This window comes from Myotis nattereri, assembly GCF_964212035.1.
Source record: "Myotis nattereri genome assembly, chromosome: 3".
NCBI classification, from domain to species: domain Eukaryota; kingdom Metazoa; phylum Chordata; class Mammalia; order Chiroptera; family Vespertilionidae; genus Myotis; species Myotis nattereri.
Window position 1 is genome coordinate 59,287,049 of NC_138077.1, and position 18,098 is coordinate 59,305,146.

At 40.8% G+C, this 18,098-nt stretch overlaps 1 protein-coding gene across 1 annotated transcript in view; it reads right to left on the bottom strand.

The window, feature by feature from the left end:
• STXBP5L (syntaxin binding protein 5L) overlaps positions 1 to 18,098 on the bottom strand; it is a 233,931-nt gene that overhangs the window by 95,628 nt on the left and 120,205 nt on the right. Inside the window, exon 19 of the mRNA XM_081086880.1 lies at positions 1,645 to 1,796. Within this exon, the coding sequence (XP_080943006.1) occupies positions 1,645 to 1,796 (152 nt within the window). The remainder of the gene's footprint in view (positions 1 to 1,644; positions 1,797 to 18,098) is intronic.

The following is an 18,098-nucleotide window of genomic DNA, read 5'->3' on the forward strand; positions in this document are numbered from 1 at the left end:
CCCTCAGTCCTGGATCTCTCCGAGGCGGGTGGTGGTGGTGGGAGGGGGTGTTTGTATTGGTTTATTTGATTCTTCTTACACACTGAAGGGGTGGCAGGGGAGTGTCTGCCAGACATGGTTTCCTTCTGCTTGCTCACCCGACCTACCCCGTGTGGTGCCTTTTCCCTTCCTTCCCGGCTGCCCCGAGCTAAATGCGCACATGAGATCACCAGGGACGAAACTGGGGCCCCCCTTCTATTGCTTGTATTGCGTGGAGATTGCACTCCACAGGAACCTGCCTGATCCAGGGAAGGTTGGGGTCAGGCACTGCTGGAAAGGCTCGATTTAAATCAAGCCTCCGCTTGCAGCTGCTTAGATAGGCACGGGCTGAGGGTTTATCATCCCTTCTGGCTGTTTCCTTGGAAACCACAAACTCAAGATAGCAGGGCCTCATCAGCGCAAGCTCTCCTTAGTCATCTGCTGAATTTACTTGAAGGATATAGACTAATTTGTAAACGATACTAAAGTGTGTACAATTAGGTCAAAGCATTATGCAATTGTTTCCTATTAATTTGTGTGATTGAGGGTCCTGAGTGTTTGAGGATGTCAGCTCTCACAGAGCATAGTGATTTTAACTACTGAATTTAAACAAAATCTCCAGTGACTCTTTCAGCCAGGTGGCCTCCGGCCGGGTGCAGCCTACCTGCTCATACCTCCACAGGTGGCCACTGCTGCCAGGGGGCCTCTCCCAGGCCAGGCGGAGTGGCTTGCTTGTTCACAACCCTGGCCGGGTGGCCTCAGGGCTGGGCAGCGCCCCCGCCAGTGGCCACTTCCACCGGCCGCTCCCGGGCAGTGCAGCGCCTGACTGGTCATGACTGCTAAGGTGTCCGGGCTAATTAGCATATCCCTCTATTATTATATAGGATAAACATTTCTATCTGTGTGCCTTTTAGCCCAATTAATTTTTTAACCGAATGATGTCAGTGGACAGAAAATATACAAAAGTTTGACAATGTTTACAAAGCCAACTATTTGGACATATACTGAAATTTCAGTAAAACTTTGGATGATCTGGAATTACATAGAAAGTATTTTGCTTAAATCCTAGTTAACCATGTGCATTTTTCTTTTATACTTTTGATCCTGTTAAAAAACTGTCATCTTTTGTAGAATTTTAAATGTTAATTAATAATGTTCATTTCATTTGTTAAAATACCTACTAGAAAGTCATCACCCAATAAGAAAAATAACAGCTAAAATATGGAGTTAATTTTTAAAAAGAAGTAAATAACTACTTTTAACTAACAATTATATTTTTAAAGGGGCCAGATATTCTAGGAGAAAATTATCCTCTTTAACACAACAATTGAAACCAGTTTTTTCAACTAGAGAGCCTGATTTTCGTATCATTTTCATATTTAACAGCTTATTTTCTAGGACTTCAACCTAAGAAACTTGAGATGCTTCCTAACTTTAAATATCTCATTTACCCTTTCAAAGATTCTATGTTTCTGTCAAATTTTACTTACATGGTATCGTAAATTATGTTCACTTTATGTTGCCATGCATTTTAACAGCATCACAGAAGAAAGATAAGAAATCTAAAGGCAAGAAAAACAGATGAACTTAATCAAGTTTGTAAACATCTTGTTTTCTATCTCCTACCTGCAATGAACTGCTTGTTTTTTCGAGGAGACCGTGGTTGTCGTTGGTATAAGTCACTTGATCTATATAGGTCAATGGTCCCCGTGCTTAACAGTACTGTCTTCTGTATAAAATCCACCACAGCCAACCCATTGCAGTTCCCAAATGCAACTCTGAGAGAAAAAGAAAAATGCAACTAGAATGTATCACATCAAGTATTATTATTTTTACATTTGAATTAAAAATAAGATTACTGGAAAGTAAAGCTGTCGTGTTGGGTAGTGACTGGAGCAGTCCAGAAGGATATTATGCCTTGACAAAGAATGGGTTGACCTTGTATAATTTTCCACACGAAAACAGAATTGATCAATATTATTATAAGTAAATTTATAAGTGACCACAACAAAACATAGGAATGAGCTGTACCCACATTTTGTCATGTAAGCAGTGATTACCCAATCAGCTCTTTAACTACTTTGTCGTGTATTTGTACAGAAGAATGATGTGACATCTTTTTGGTACACAATGGGGAAATAGGTCAAGAAGTGTCACACTTTTAAAAGCTACAATAGCTTAGGCATGTAATTAGGTGCCTTTTTGAAATAAAATATTAGTTCTCTTTTTAAACCATTGTACATATCTATAGCTATACAATCTTTATTGTTGAAAGTTATTACATAGGTCCTCTGTTTTCCCCCATTAACCTCTTTCAGCCCTCCCCCCAGGCCCTATGTCCATGGGTTATGCCAGTGGTCGGCAAACTGCGGCTCGCGAGCTACATGCAGCTCTTTGGCCCCTTGAGTGTGGCCACGAAGTTTCAATTGCACTGTACACGCGCGCCCGCACGTGGTATTTTGTGGAAGAGCCACACTCAAGGGGCCGCAGTTTGCCGACCACTGGGTTACGCAAACAAGTTCACTGGTTGGTCTCTTAAAAACAATGGTATTTTAACACAAAATATTACATAAAATTCATATCTCTAAAGTTTTCACACTTTGTAGATATAACTTTCATTTACAAAAATTAAAATTTTCTCATTTCTTTTGCTCCTCATTTCTCCCCGCTTATTAATAGACAAAGACCATTTGATAAATTTCCTGTGAAATTAAAACTGTTCTCCTAAGCCAGTGGTCGGCAAACTCATTAGTCAACAGAGCCAAATATCAACAGTACGACGATTGAAGTTTCTTTTGAGAGCCAAATTTTTTAAACTTAAACTATATAGGTAGGTACACTGTTATTAACTTAATTAGGGTACTCCTAAGGCTCAGGAAGAGCCACACTCAAGGGGCCAAAGAGCCACATGTGGCTCGAGAGCCGCAGTTTGCCGACCACGGTCCTAAGCCGTCATTTTGATCACTTCAATCTTAGCATACAATAACTTTTCTTTTTTCTCAATTTACAACATGCTTTCTAGCTGAACAATTATAAATCTGTGTTTGTTGCTTCTTACATTAAATATACACTAAATGTATGGGTACTGTTTTGCTCATCTATAGAAAATAAAAGGCTAATATGCAAATTGACTGAACGGCAGAACGACCAGTCGCTATGATGTGCACTGACCACCAGGGTGCAGACGGTCAATGCAGGAGCTGCCCCCTGGTGGTCAGTGTGCTCCCACAGCGGGAGCAGCTCATGGCTGGCAAGAGCAGCAGCAGTGGTGGGAGCCTCTCCCATCTCCGCGGCAGTGCTAAGGATGTCTGACTAATGGCTTTGGCCAGTGATGGTGAAACTACGACACGCGAACTCATTTTTTTGGTTGATTTTTCTTTGTTAAATGGCATTTAAATATATAAAATAAATATCAAAAATATAAATCTTTGTTTTACTATGATTGCAAATATCAAAAAATTTCTGTATGTGACATGGCACCAGAGTTAAGTTAGGGTTTTTCAAAATGCTGGCACGCCGAGCTCAAAAGGTTCGCCATCACTGGCTTAGGCCCACTCCCCATCAGTGGCACATCCCCTGAGGGCTTCCGGACTGCAAGAGGGTGCAGGCCAGGCTGAGGGCCCTCCCCCCCCCACCCCCGAGTACATGAATTTCGTGCACCGGACCTCTAGTTTTATATAAGTTACATGTTGTTTTATTGCTTAGATTGAATCTGGTTAGCAAGTCATCTGCTTACTTTGAATCTAGTTCTTTCAACTCCATCTCACTGCCTTCCTCACAACAAATTAAAAGTTCCAGGATACTAGATGTTTTGCTATTTTACACAGAGTGTTTTTACATCTTCTAGCAAGACAGGTTTTGGAAACTTTGAAAAAGTGTTATAAAAGTCAAAAGATTCCATCTTAACATTGTATAGGTTATTTGACTTTGAGAACAATTAATGAATCTTGCCATGCTTGTTTATTTACTTTATAATGAGAATTATAATACAAGGCTTATCTAATTCACAGAACCTTTAGGAACTATAAATCAAATTTGTTAATATACTTCCACACCAAATTAGAATTGATTGCGATATTATATATATTACATATTATAGCAGCTTAATATCTTTTAACACAAAAAGTATAAATATAGTTAATTACTTCTGCTTACAGGTGTGATAGAGTTCCCAAATGTAATACTGACAGGAAAAAAAAATTAGGCAACTAGAATGTATGATACTAACCAAAATAATTATATTTTTATCTGCAAATCTATATATATAAAAACCAAGCGACCAGAATGACCGGTCACTATGACATGCACTGTGGCCAGCCAACTGGCCTGATTGTGTTGCCCCCACCACCTAGCAGGCCCCACCCTGATCGGCCCCCCTACTCTGATTGAGGGCAGGGCCTCGGCCAGCCAACTGCTCACGGCCCCTCCCCCCTGCCAGCCCAGCCCTATCGACCCCCATTGGGGCAGGCTGGTTGGACCCCACCCATGCACGAATTTGTGCACTGGGCCTCTAGTTAAAAATAAAAATACTGGAGTGATGTCAGCATTATGGTAGAGTAAGAAGACCTCTAGGTTTCTCCCCTTGAGGTAGTAGCAACAAGTTGGACAACTATAATTCAACAAATGATTCCATGCTCAACACACAAACACATCTGAGAGATCCGCACACTGAGACATCTAAAGGTGGGTGTGTTGAAGTAAGCAGGGAGAAAGGATAAAGTCGGGTGCCACAGACACAATCCTGGATTCACTATGGCCCCAGCTGATGCAGTAGCAATGAAGGGTCAGGGGGAAGCCCTCACTCACTCAGCAGCCCAGAGAGGGGCAGAGGCAGCATTTCTGCCTGAGTGGCTAGTACACATTGTGGTTAACAGACCTGGCAGCTGCCATTACCAGAGAAAAAATAACGCAGACAGACAAACCTGTCTCCCATCACTCACCTGGCACCAGGTGATGAGGTAGCATTAGAGGTATTGAGTTGTGGCCCTCACTCAGAAGCCTGGAGAGGGCTGGAGAGACAGAAAACTTCAGCCAACTTGCCAATGCGCACTGCAGCTGATCCCAGTGGAAAAAACAAAGCTGCAGCATGTGCGCACACCTCTTTCCCCACTCATTATGGCAGAGGCTGGTGGAGGCAGCTGGGACACCTCAGATAGTGCAGCACTGACTCCATTAGAAAGAGCAATATAAGAAAGGGTATATACCAAAAGGAAAGGGGAACAGAGAGCCTATTCAAACAAATAATTGATGAGAACTTCCTAAACCACCGGAAAGAGCTGGAACCCTGAATCCAAGAAGCTCACAGAACACCTAATTACCTGAATGCAAAGAGACCTTACCTTCTCCAAGACATATAACTGTCAAAAGTTAATGACAAAGAATTCTCAAGGCAACCGAGGGGGTGAGGAGGTGTGACTGTAACCTATGAAGGAAACCTCAATGGATTATCATTGAATTTCAGCAGAAACCTTACAAGCTAGGAAAAAATGAAATCAAATATGTCAGTATTTAAAGAGAAATCAACAGTCAAGAATAATAATACCAAGCAAAGTGATGCTTTAGATATGAAGGAGAAATAAAGGCTGAGAAAATTTACCACCACAAGACCTGCATTACAAGAAATGCAGAAAGGAGCTCTTTTTACTTGAAATAACAAAAGAATACAAAACTGTATGATAAAGCAGGAAGGAGGGAATTGCAACTCTATTTCAGAATAGAGTATTAAACAATTATAACATAAAGGTTAAAGGGGGTGAAAGCATTTAAAAAATACTATAGCTTCTACAATTTGGAAATGAATACACATCACAAAAAGGGGTAATTTGTGATAACAAAAACCTAAAAGGAGGAGAAAAGGACTGAATTTGCACAGGTGACTGGAGATAAAGTACATTCAGATGAAAAAGGAGTATTGTATGTATAAAACTTTTTGTTACATAAAACTAATGGTAACCACAAAACAAATTTAGAACAAAACAAATCTAAAACAAAGACACATAACATAAAAGAAATGGAGGAAAAAATGATAGACTGCCACCAAACTAAAATAGCAGACAAAAACACAAGGGAAAAAGCAAACAGTGGAGATACACAGCAACCAGAAATTTAAAAAAAAGAGAGAGAGATAAGATGGCTGTGATAAGTCTTCATGTATTAATAATCACCCTAAATGTAAATGGACTAAACTCACCAATCAAAAGGCACGTAGTAGTGGGATGTATTAAAAAACAAGATGTGCCGAAACCGGTTTGGCTCAGTGGATAGAGCGTCGGCCTGTGGACTGAAGGGTCCCAGGTTCGATTCCGGTCAAGGGCATGTACCTGGGTTGCGGGCACATCCCCAGTGGGAGATGTGCAGGAGGCAGCTGATCGATGTTTCTCCTGATCGATGTTTCTCTCACATCAATGTTTCTGACTCTCTGTCTCTCTCCCTTCCTCTCTGTAAAAAATCAATAAAATATATTTTAAAAAAAACAAACAAAAAACAAAAAACCTTTCTCAAATTTAAAAAACAAACAAACAAAAAAAAACAAAAACAAAAACAAGATGTAACTATATACTGTCTTTAAAAGACCCATCTCAGCTAAAAATGTTACCAGAGTTAGCTAATAATTGATGGGAAAGGAAACAAAAGGGCAGACATTGTTGAGCACACTCATCTGGGAAGCAAAGGCCTGTTTGTTTCACCAAGACACTACAGCTTCACACCCTAGGGAATCACAGCATTGTCCCTCTAGATCCCTGGTCGGCAAACTGCGGCTCTCGAGCCACATGCAGCACTTTGGCCCCTTGAGTGTGGCTCTTCCTAAGCCTTAGGAGTACCCTAATTAAAAATAATAACAATGTACCTACCTATATAGTTTAAGTTTAAAAAATTTGGCTCTCAAAAGAAATGTCAATCGTTGTACTGTTGATATTTGGCTCTGTTGACTAATGAATTTGCTGACCACTGCTCTAGATTAACACCCTCCCTTCCCCTCTCAGATACTGGATTGTGTGTGTGGGTGAGGGGGAAGATAAGAACATGTGCAGGGGTAGGTGCTGGACTATAGAGGCCTGTCAGTCAGGCAAAAGATCATCGGTTAGGAGGGTGGAGCCAATGCAAACCCGGAAAACTGGTCATTTTGAAAACGCTTCTGATTCCTCTCAAGCCTGAGATTACATAATCCCAGGAGACAAATCTCTCTCATGTTGGGGCACAAAACTAGCCTTCATAAATTTAAGAAGATTAAAAAAATAGCAAGCATATTTGCTCACCACAACAGTAGGAAACAGAAATTAACTACAGGAAGAACCACAACTAAGTAGAAATTAAACAACATGCTATTGAACAACTGCTGGGTCAAAGAATAAATAAAAAAATACATAGAGACAAATGAAAATGACAACATAATAGAATTTTTTTTTAAATATATTTTATTGATTTTTTACAGAGAGGAAGGGAGAGAGATAGAGAGTTAGAAACATCAATGAGAGAGAAACATCGATCAGCTGCCTCCTGCACATCTCCTTCTGGGGATATGCCCGCAACCCAGGTACATGCCCTTGACCGGAATTGAACCTGGGACCTTTCAGTCCACAGGCCGACGCTCTATCCACTGAGCCAAACCAGTTTCGGCAATAGAATATTTTTTTAAATTAAATCTTTATTGTTCAGATTATTACAGTTGTTCCTCTTTTTCCCCCCATAGCTCCCCTCCACCCGGTTACCACCACCCCCTCAGCCCTTACCCCCGCCCCCCCACTGTTCTCATCCATAGGTGTATGATTTTTGTCCAGTCTCTTCCCACACCCCCACACCCCTTTCCCCCCAAGAATTGTCAGTCCAATCTCTTTCTATGCCCCTGATTCTATTCTATTCACCAGTTTATTCTGTTCATGAGATTTTTTATTCACTTGATTTTTAGATTCACTTGTTGGTAGATATGTATTTGTTGTTCATAATTTGTATCTTTACCTTTTTCTTCTTCTTCCTCTTCTTAAAGAATACCTTTCAGAATTTCATATAATACTGGTTTGGTGGTGATGGACTCCTTTAGCTTTTTATCTGTGAAGCTCTTTATCTGACCTTCAATTCTGCATGACAGCTTTGCTGAGTAAAGTAATCTTGGTTGTAGGTTCTTGGAATTCATCACTTTGACTATTTCTTGGCATTCCCTTCTGGCCTGCATAGTTTCTGTTGGGAAATCAGCTGACAATCGTATGGGTACTCCCTTGTAGCTAACTAACTGTTTTTCTCTTGCTGCTTTTAAGATTCTCTCTTTGTCTTTTGCTCTTGGCATTTTAATTATGATGTGTCTTAGTGTGGTCCTCTTTGCATTCCTTTTGCTTGGGGTTCTCTGCGCTTCCTGGACTTGTAAGTCTATTTCCTTCACCAGGTAGGGTAAGTTTTCTGTCATTATTTCTTCAAATAGGATTTCAATATCTTGCTCTCTCTCTTCTTCTGGCACCCCTATAATTCAGATGTTGGTGCACTTGAAGTTGTCCCAGAGGCTCCTTACACTATCTTCATAGTTTTGGATTCTTTTTTCTTTCCCAGTTGGGTGTTTTTTGCTTCTTCATATTTCAAATCCTTGACTTGATTCTTGCGATTCTCTAGTCTGCTTTTGGATCTCTGTATAATATTCTTTATTTCAGTCAGTGTATGATTAATTTCTAGTTGGTCCTTTTTCATGTCCTCGAGGGTCTCACTAGATTTATCGAGGGTCTCACTAAATTTATCGGCGGTTTCTAGAAAATTCTTGAAAAACCTTATAAGTTTGGTTTTGAACTCTATATCCAGTAGTTTGCTTTCCTCCATTTCTGTCATTTGTGACCTGTTTCTTTGTTTCCACATTTTTTATGCCTCCCTTTGTTGACAGAGTGGCTTTCTGTGCTAGGTGTCCTGTAGGGCCCAGTGGCTCAGCCTCCCCAATTACCTGAGGTGGACACTCTTGGTGCACCCCTTTGTGGGCTTTGTGCACAGTTTTATTGTCGTTAAGCCCTGACTGTTGTTGGTATCAGTGGGAGGAATTGACCTACAGGCCAATTGGTTGTGAGAATCAGCTGTGTCTACGGTGGGAGAACTTCTGTGCTGGAGACACCCTTATGGGGCAAGACTTGCTTTAGTGGGGCTTTGGTGCTCTCTGAGTCTGCCCCCTGAGTGTGCCCCTTATGTATCTGAGGAGTTGTAATCTGGATAGTCCCACTCTGACCACTGGGTACACCGGATCTTGGATCTCTAAGGAGGTGCTAATTTAGCCTCTGCTGGAGGCTCCCCCGCAGGAGCTACGGAGAGATCTGCAGATTCCTCTTCTTTGTTTAGGGTTTGGCAGTGCCCAGATTAGGCCCAATTGTGAAGCAATGCAAGCTGCTGTGGGGCCTTGGGCCTTTTTTTTTTTTGGATGTTCTGGGTCTCTCTTACCCAACTGCAGTTTGTTAGGTAATTTTAGATTGCAAAAGGCCAGGCAATTCATATGCAAAAGCCTCTGCACACAGCTTGGGTGGGGTGGGGTCTCAGGGAATCAACAGGGCGGAGTAAACAACTATGGCTGATCCTCAGCCCTGCCCTAAGAGGCCCCGGGTCTCAGTGTCCTGCGGTAATCGCTGTAAGCACCTCTGAGAGAAAGCCGCCCTCAAGTTCCGGCCAATGCCAGACAGTCCAGTTTCTCCCTGTATGAGTCTGGGTCCTCAGAGACTCACCCAGAACTGAAGTTCAGAGCCATCGGGAGCTTGTGACGCTCTCCCGATTGAAAAAGACAACCGTGTCCTCAGTTGCCAGCCCTTTCCACGTGCGCCTCCGTACCTCTGCACTTTACTTCCGCACCTCCTCTGAGTCTCAGTGTGCTTTTCTCTTTCTTTCTAGTTGTAGAATTTCCACTCAGACAGCCTTCCTATTGTTCTGGATGATGTCTGTTTTGTCTTTTAGTTGTAGTTTTGAAGTGGTTGTGCGAGGCAGCAATTTCAGGTGTTTACCTATGCTGCCATCTTGGTTTCTACTCCACAATAGAGTATTTTGTGGATATGGCTTAAGCAGTACTAGGATGGAATTTTATAGCATTACAGACATATGATAAAAAACAAAAATCTCAAACAATCTAACATTTCACCTTAAAGAATTAGACAATTAACAAAGGAAATAATAAAAATTAGGGCAGAATTAAAGAAGAAAAAGACAATAGGAAAAATTAATGAAACAAACAGCTGGTTCTTTGAAAAAATAAAATTGACAAGCTTCTGGCTAGGCTCACTAAGAAAAAAACAGAAGTTACAATGTTCTGGAATTGGCTCGGAAGAAGGGACAGTTGTACACTTGGAGGTTCAAGAAAGTGAGCCTTTATTCAAAGCCGCGCTGCCAGTTCAGGGGACTCAAAGATCCAGATCCTGAACCACTTAGACAGTGAGATTTTCTCTGTATATATTTCTGCGTCTCTTGTTTCCTAACTACCAAGCTTCTGTAGTGGACTCGCACAGCCCCCCTCAAGTCAGTTAGACGGTTAACTTAGACTGTAGCTAATGTCCATCCTGGATGGTGCCAGTGACCTCCCTCTAATCTGTTACATCCTTGGTTTATGGCCCTTGTAAATTGGAAGTATTTAGGTAAATATGTCTTGCAAGACCAGATAATTAAGGATGTGGCAGTGACTTCCTTATAGGCTATCAGGAATGTGCATTAGGGGTACTGATTAACTTGGTACAGAGTCCGGCTGCTAGTCTCCTACATTCTTTCACAAATGGAGTTAATTATCGGCTAGCAAGAGTGTGCACTAGAAGGCAGGTTACTGGAACAAACTCAGATTGCTAGCCCCCCAAAAATGTCTTATGCTCCCCTTCAACAACAGATACCACAGAAATACAAATAAATATACAACAATAGTATGATAGGCTTATTAACCTAGGAGAAATTAACAAATTGTTAGAAATTTATAACCTTACTAGACTGAACAATGAAGGACTGGAAAACTTAAATGGACCTATCAATAGTAAGAAAATTGAAACAGTAATAAAACCTCCATGTTAGGTCTGATTAAATATTTGAATAGATACCCTCCTCCCCTCAGAACTGATCTTTAGACCAGCAGGCATCAACCGATGGTCCACGGACCACTGGTAGCCTGTGAGGTCTGAAAGATTGGTGACCACTGGTTTAAGGAAACCTTTGAAGCAGTGGTCGCCAACCAGTGGTCTGCAGACCAAGGGTGGTCCATGAGATTTGAAAGGTTGGTGACCACTGCTTTAGACCATTTCACAACCGACATTCCCTTTCATTTGCATTCCACTTGCTAAGCCCATTTTCCTTCCCCTCTGACCTTCCCAGGATCTAGACTTACCCTAAGAATTCTCCACCCAGAAAAAGGCCATTTAGAGTCCTTTAAAATTTCTGATTCCCTGTCCCTTAGTGTTGGCAACATTTTGGGGCTCAGCCCAGATGACCTAATCTATATGTATATAAAAGGCTAATATGCTAAGTGTCCGATTGTCTGACCAGTTGTTATGACATGCACTGATCCCCAGGGGGCAGACGCTCAACACAGGAGCTGCCGTGATGTGCATGGCCATTTAAAGACAAACAGCACTGCGGACCTGGCACCAAAAAAGCAACACTCAGCTTCCCCCAAATGGGACACAGGCCCTACCACCACACTGGAGAAAGAGCCCACCAAATCGCAGCCAATGCTGCTAAGGCCCCATGGCGCAAAAAGCGGCCCACAGCCCAGCCCAGCACAAAAACAGTGGCTGTGGGCACCGGGTAATGATGTCACGTAGCAACGCCTGGTTTCCTCTCCCTGACGACTAGCCTCCTTGGAGTTTCTTCAGCCCAGGAACACAACTTGCTTTATAGCCAGGTGCAAACACTTTACACTGTAACCAAATATCTGTGAAGCATTTTCCTGTGCCACATCTCCTTTGATCCTCACAGAAGTCCTGGAGTAGGTAGATAGGAGACTTGGCAGAATCCTATTTTCTTTTCATTAGGCAGAAAACAGAGATTTAGAAAACTTAGAAATTGACCCAACTGAAAAGAAGAAATGGTGGACCTTGAAAATGACTTCAGGTTTTCTCACTGTGCAGAATATAGTCAAACACTGCTGCAGTTAAATATTTTACCCTTTGTTCTCCCTGGGTGCTCTACAATAATAATCTGGTTTGTGTTGATATTTATTGCTGTGTTGCTGACAATTACCTGAAAGAGAAGTTAGGGTGCTTCACTGGGCTGGAAAAAGTTTAGCTAAATCAGAAAGCAGGTCTAATAAAGCAAGTTTATCTATATATATAAAGCTCTAGCACCAATTGCACACGTGTGTTTCAATCTGTAATTGTCGACCATGAATTTGGTTGACACTTCTATTATAGAGAAAGGGCAAATAGCGACATTAAAATATTCTAATTAATTTCCTTTCAATGTGCATGAATCCGGGCACCAGGCCACTAGTAAATTTATAATCCCTTAGCACTTTGGCCCCATGTATTCCTCCTTTGACGACTCTAACGCTCCATAAAAACAAAAGTCCAGGACTATATGGCTTCACTGGTGAATTCCACCAAACATTCAAAGAAGAGGGAATACTTCCTAACTCATTTTAGGAGGCCAACATTACCCTGATACCAAAACTAGACAAAGACACTGCAAAATATACTAGATGTACTGGTTAATAATGTGGATTTTGTAATCAAAGAAAATACTATAATTTCAAGAGAAATATCAAAAGTGCTTTATTCAAAGTAATATCCTCAGCTAGCCACACATTTCCCCCATCTTTCAGGTAATTTGTAGATACTGTCCCAATAGAACTTTTCTTGTTTTGAGGCAAACCATTCAGAGACCCAATTTTCCACTTCTTCGTACGTTTTGAAGTGCTGCTCAGAAAGTGTGTGTGCCATCGATGGGAACAAGTGGTAATTTGAAGGAGTAAGGTCTGGTGAATATGGTGGGTGGGTTAATACTTCCCAGGCAAGATCTTTTAACGTGTCTTTAACTGGTTATGAAGTGTGTGATGGTGTGTTATCATGAAGCAAAATTACTTTGCCATGTCTTCTGGCCCATTCTGATCAAAACATGGTTCAAATTAATTATTTGTTATCAGTAGCGATCAGTATTAACAGTTTCACTTGGTTATAGAAGCTCATAATACACCTCACCTTCCTGATCCCACCAAATGCAGAGTACTGTCTTCTTTTCGAAGCGATTTGGCCTTGCAGTCGATGTTGATGGTTGACCTGGATCAAACCATGATTTTGTGCCATTTGGAATTGTCAAAATAAATCCACTTTCCATCGCCAGTCACAATTTGATGCAAAAAAGACTTTTTCTCGTGCCGTTGAAGCAACAGTTTACTGATGACTTTTTGGTTTTCCATTTGTCTTTCATTCATTTGATGTGCCACCCATTTTTCTTCCTTTAAAATCTTTCGCATTGCTTGTAAACAATTGGAAATTGTTTGCTGAGCAATGTTAAACCTTTCTGCAAGTTGTTTTTGAGTTTGACATGTATCTTCACCAATAATTGTTGGTCTTCAAACTTTTTCAGTTGACCTAGACATTCTTTGTCTTTCACATAGAAATCATCAATTTTAAAGCATTTAAACCAGCGTTCACAAGTATCTTGAGATGGAGCATGTTCACCATAAGCATCCCAAAGTATACGGTAACTTTCAGCAGCACTTTTCTTCAAAATAATGAATTTAAACTTCCTGCACATGCTTTTTTGGCATGAAATTTGACATTTTTAAGCATAAAAACATCTATGATGATAACACCTTCAGAAAATTTGACATATGAAATTATGAAGCTTGCTGTCAATACAACAAAATAGCATACATATCAAATCACATATAAATCAACATATGTGTAACTTCATCTATTGAAAAAAATCCGCATTATTAACTGGTACACCTGGTAATTCTGGTAAACATATATGCACCCAATATAGGAGCACCCAAATACACAAAAAAACCCCAAAAAACTGCTGGAGGATACCAAGGGAGAGATTGACAGCAATACAGTCAGAGTAGGGGACTATAATACCCCACTAACACCACTGTATAAATTCTCTAAACAAAAAATCAGCAAAGAAACATCAATCCTAAATGACTCACTAGAGCAGATGGAATTAATTGACATCTTCAAAACATTTCACCACAAAGCCACAGGATATACATTCTTTTCAAGTGCATCTGGGTAAATTTCAAAGATTAACAAAATATTGGGACAAGGCAAAGTCTCTTCAAATTCAGGAATATAGAAATCGTATCAAGCATCTTTCTCAGATCACAATGGCATAAAATTAGAAATCAACTTCAATAAAAAAATGAGAAAAAAAATCAAATGCCTGGAGGCTAAATAGCATGCCATTAAACAATGATTGGGTTACCAAAGAGATCAAAGAAGAAATAAAAAGCATCCTGGCAACAAATGACAATGAAAACATAACAATCCAAAATCTATGGGACACAGTGAAAGCAGTCCTGAGAGGGAAGTTCATAGCTCTACAGGCCTACCTCAGAAAACAAGAAAAAAATGGTAATAAATTATCTAACCCTACAACTCAAAATAGTTAGAGAGCAACAAAAATGCCCAGCATAAGCAGAAGGAAGGAAATAATAAAGATCAGGACGGAAATAAATGACATAGAGGCCAAAAAAACCCCAAAAAGATCAACAAAACCAAGAGCTGGTTCGTTGAAAGGATAAAAACGATTGATGAACCTCTAGCCAAGGCTCACCAAGAAGCAAAGAGAGAGGACCCAAATAAACAAAATCAAAAATGAAAGAGATGAAGTAACAACTGATCCCACAGAAATACAAAGGATTATGAAAAAATACTAGGAACAACTCTATTCCAACAAAATTCACAACCTAGATGAAATGGACATATTCTTAGAAAAATACAAGCTCCCAAAAGTCAATCAGGAAGAACCAAAAAACCTGAATAGGTCAATAACTACTGAAGAAATTGAATCAGTGATCAAAAATCTTCCAGCAAACAAAAGCCCTTGTCCAGACGGCTTTGCAGGGAAGTTCTACCAAGCATTCAAAGAAGAACTAAAACCTATCCTCCTCAGACTATTCCAAAAAAATTCAAGAAGAAAGCACACTTCCAAGCTCTTTCTATGAAGCCAGCATTACCCTATTTTCAAAACCAGATAAATACACCACAAAGAAAGAGAACTACAGGCCAATATCCTTGATGAGCATAAATGCTAAAACCCTCAACAAAATTCTAGCAAATCAGATTCTGCATTACATTAGAAAGATAGGGTGAGAACCAAGATGGCGGCATAGGTTAACGCTGGAGTTTGCTGCCTTGAACAACTACTTCAAAAGTGAAACTAAAAAACGGAACGGACATCACCCAGAACCACAGGAACGCTGGCTGAGTGGAAGTCCTACAACTAGGAGGAAAGAGAAACGCATACGGACACTCAGAGGAGGCGCAGTGCTGAAGTCAAATTCTGAGGTGCAGAGTGCGCGGAGCAGGCTGGCGGCGGAGGGCGCTGTTGGCATTTTCAATCGGGAGGGAGTCGCAGACTCTGAGCTCCAGATACAGGCGAGTCCTTAGGGACCCAGACTCAAACGGGAGAAGCGGGACTGTCTGGCTTCGGTCAGAGCGAGTGCAGCTTTCTCTCCGAGGTTTGCAGCGGGTGCTGGGACTCAGAGAGGCAGAGCCCCTGGGGGACAGGACTGAGAGCCGCCATAACTGCTCTCTCCAGCCCACCCTGTTGATCCTGTGCGACCCACCCCGCCCAAGCCCTGCACAGAGGCATTTGCCGGATAGCCTCAGGCAAAGGCTAGATTAGCACCTCCCTCGAGGACAGAAGTTCTCTCACTGCAGACACAGCTGATTCTCATAGCCACTTGGCCTGGAGGTCAAACCCTCCCTGGTATTAGCTACAACAATCAAGGTTTAACTATAAGACTGCGCACAAAGACCACTAGGGGGTGCACCAAGGAAGCATAACAAAATGCGGAGACAAAGAAACAGGACAAAATTGTCAATGGAAGATATAGAGTTCAGAACCACACTTTTAAGGTCTCTCAAGAACTGTTTAGAAGCCGCCGATAAACTTAATGAGATCTACAAGAAAACTAATGAGACCCTCGATCTTATATTGGGGAACCAACTAGAAATTAAGCATACACGGACTGAAATAACGAATATTATACAGACTCCCGACAGCAGACCAGAGGAGCACAAGAATCAAGTCAATGATTTGAAATGCGAGGAAGCAAAAAACACCCAACCGGAAAAGCAAAATGAAAAAATCCAAAAATGCGAGGATAGTGTAAGGAGCCTCTGGGACAGCTTCAAGCGTACCAACATCAAAATTATAGGGGTGCCAGAAGATGAGAGAGAGCAAGATATTGAAATCCTATTTGAAGAAATAATGACAGAAAACTTCCCCCACCTGGTGAAAGAAATGGACTTACAGGTCCAAGAAGCACGGAGAACTCCAAACAAAAGGAATCCAAAGAGGACCACACCAAGACACATCATAATTAAAATGCCAAGTGCAAAAGATAAAGAGAGAATCTTAAAAACAGCAAGAGAAAGAAACTCAGTTACCTACAAGGGAATACCCATACGACTGTCAGCTGATTTCTCAACAGAAACTTTGCAGGCCAGAAGGGAGTGGCAAGAAATATTCAAAGTGATGAATACCAAGAACCTACAACCAAGATTACTCTATCCAGCAAAGCTATCATTCAGAATTGAAGGTCAGATAAACAGCTTCACAGATAAGGAAAAGCTAAAGGAGTTCATCACCACCAAACCAGGATTATATGAAATGCTGAAAGGTATCCTTTAAGAAGAGGAAGAGGAAGAAAAAGGTAAAGATACAAATTATGAACAACAAATATGCATCTATCAACAAGTGAATCTAATAATCAAGTGAATAAATAATCTGATGAACAGAATGAACTGGTGATTATAATAGAATCAGGGATATAGAAAGGGAATGGACTGACTATTCTTGGGGGGGGGGGGGAAGGGGTTTGGGAGATGCGGGAAGAGACTGGACAAAAATCGTGCACCTATGGATGAGGACAGTGGGTGGGGAGTGAGGGCGGAGGGTGGGGCGGGAACTGGGAGGAGGGGAGTTATGGGGGGAAAAAAGAGGAACAAATGTAATAATCTGAACAATAAAGATTTAATTTAAAAAAAAGAAGCCATTCTAAAAAAAAAAAAAAAAAAAAAAAGATAATACACCATGACCAAGTGGGATTTATTCCGGGGATGCAAGAATGGTACAATATTCTCAATCAATAAATGTGATACATCACATAAACATATTGAGAGACAAAAATCACATAATCATCAGTCAATGTAGAAAAAGCATTTGAAAAAATACAACAGCCTTTCTTCAATATATATTTTTATTGATTTTAGAGAAGGGAGAGGGAGAGATAGATAGAAACATCAATGATGAGAGAGAGTCATTGATTGGCTGCCTCCTACACATTCCCTACTGGGGAACGAGCCTGCAACCCAGGCATGTGCCCTTGACCCGTATTGAACCTGGGATCCTTCAATCTTCAGGCTGAAGCTCTATCCACTGAGCCAAATCAGCTAAGGCCCAACAGCCTTTCTTGATTAAAAACTCTCAGCCAAATGGGAATAGAGGGATTATACCTCAACATAATTAAAGCCATATATGACAAACCCACAACCAACATCATACTCAGTGGGAAAAAAACTAAACTCATTTCCACTAAGAACGGCAACAAACAGGGATGCCCACTTTCACCACTCCTGTTTGATATAGTACTGGAAGTGCTAGTCATAGTGATAAGACAAGAAGAAGAAATAAAAGGTATCCAAATTGGAAAAAAAGAAGTAAAACTGTACTTATTTGTAGATGACATGATACTATACATAGAAAACCCCAAAGACCTCATGAAAAAACTACTACACCTAATAAATAAATTCGGCAATGTAGCAGGATACAAAATTAACACCCAGAAATCTATGGCCTTTTTATACACCAATAATGAACTCACAGAAAGAGAAATGAAAAAAAAAAAAATCCCATTTACCATTGCACCAAAAAAATTAAGATACCAATGAATAAACTAAAGAGGTAAAATACCTGTACTTAGAAAA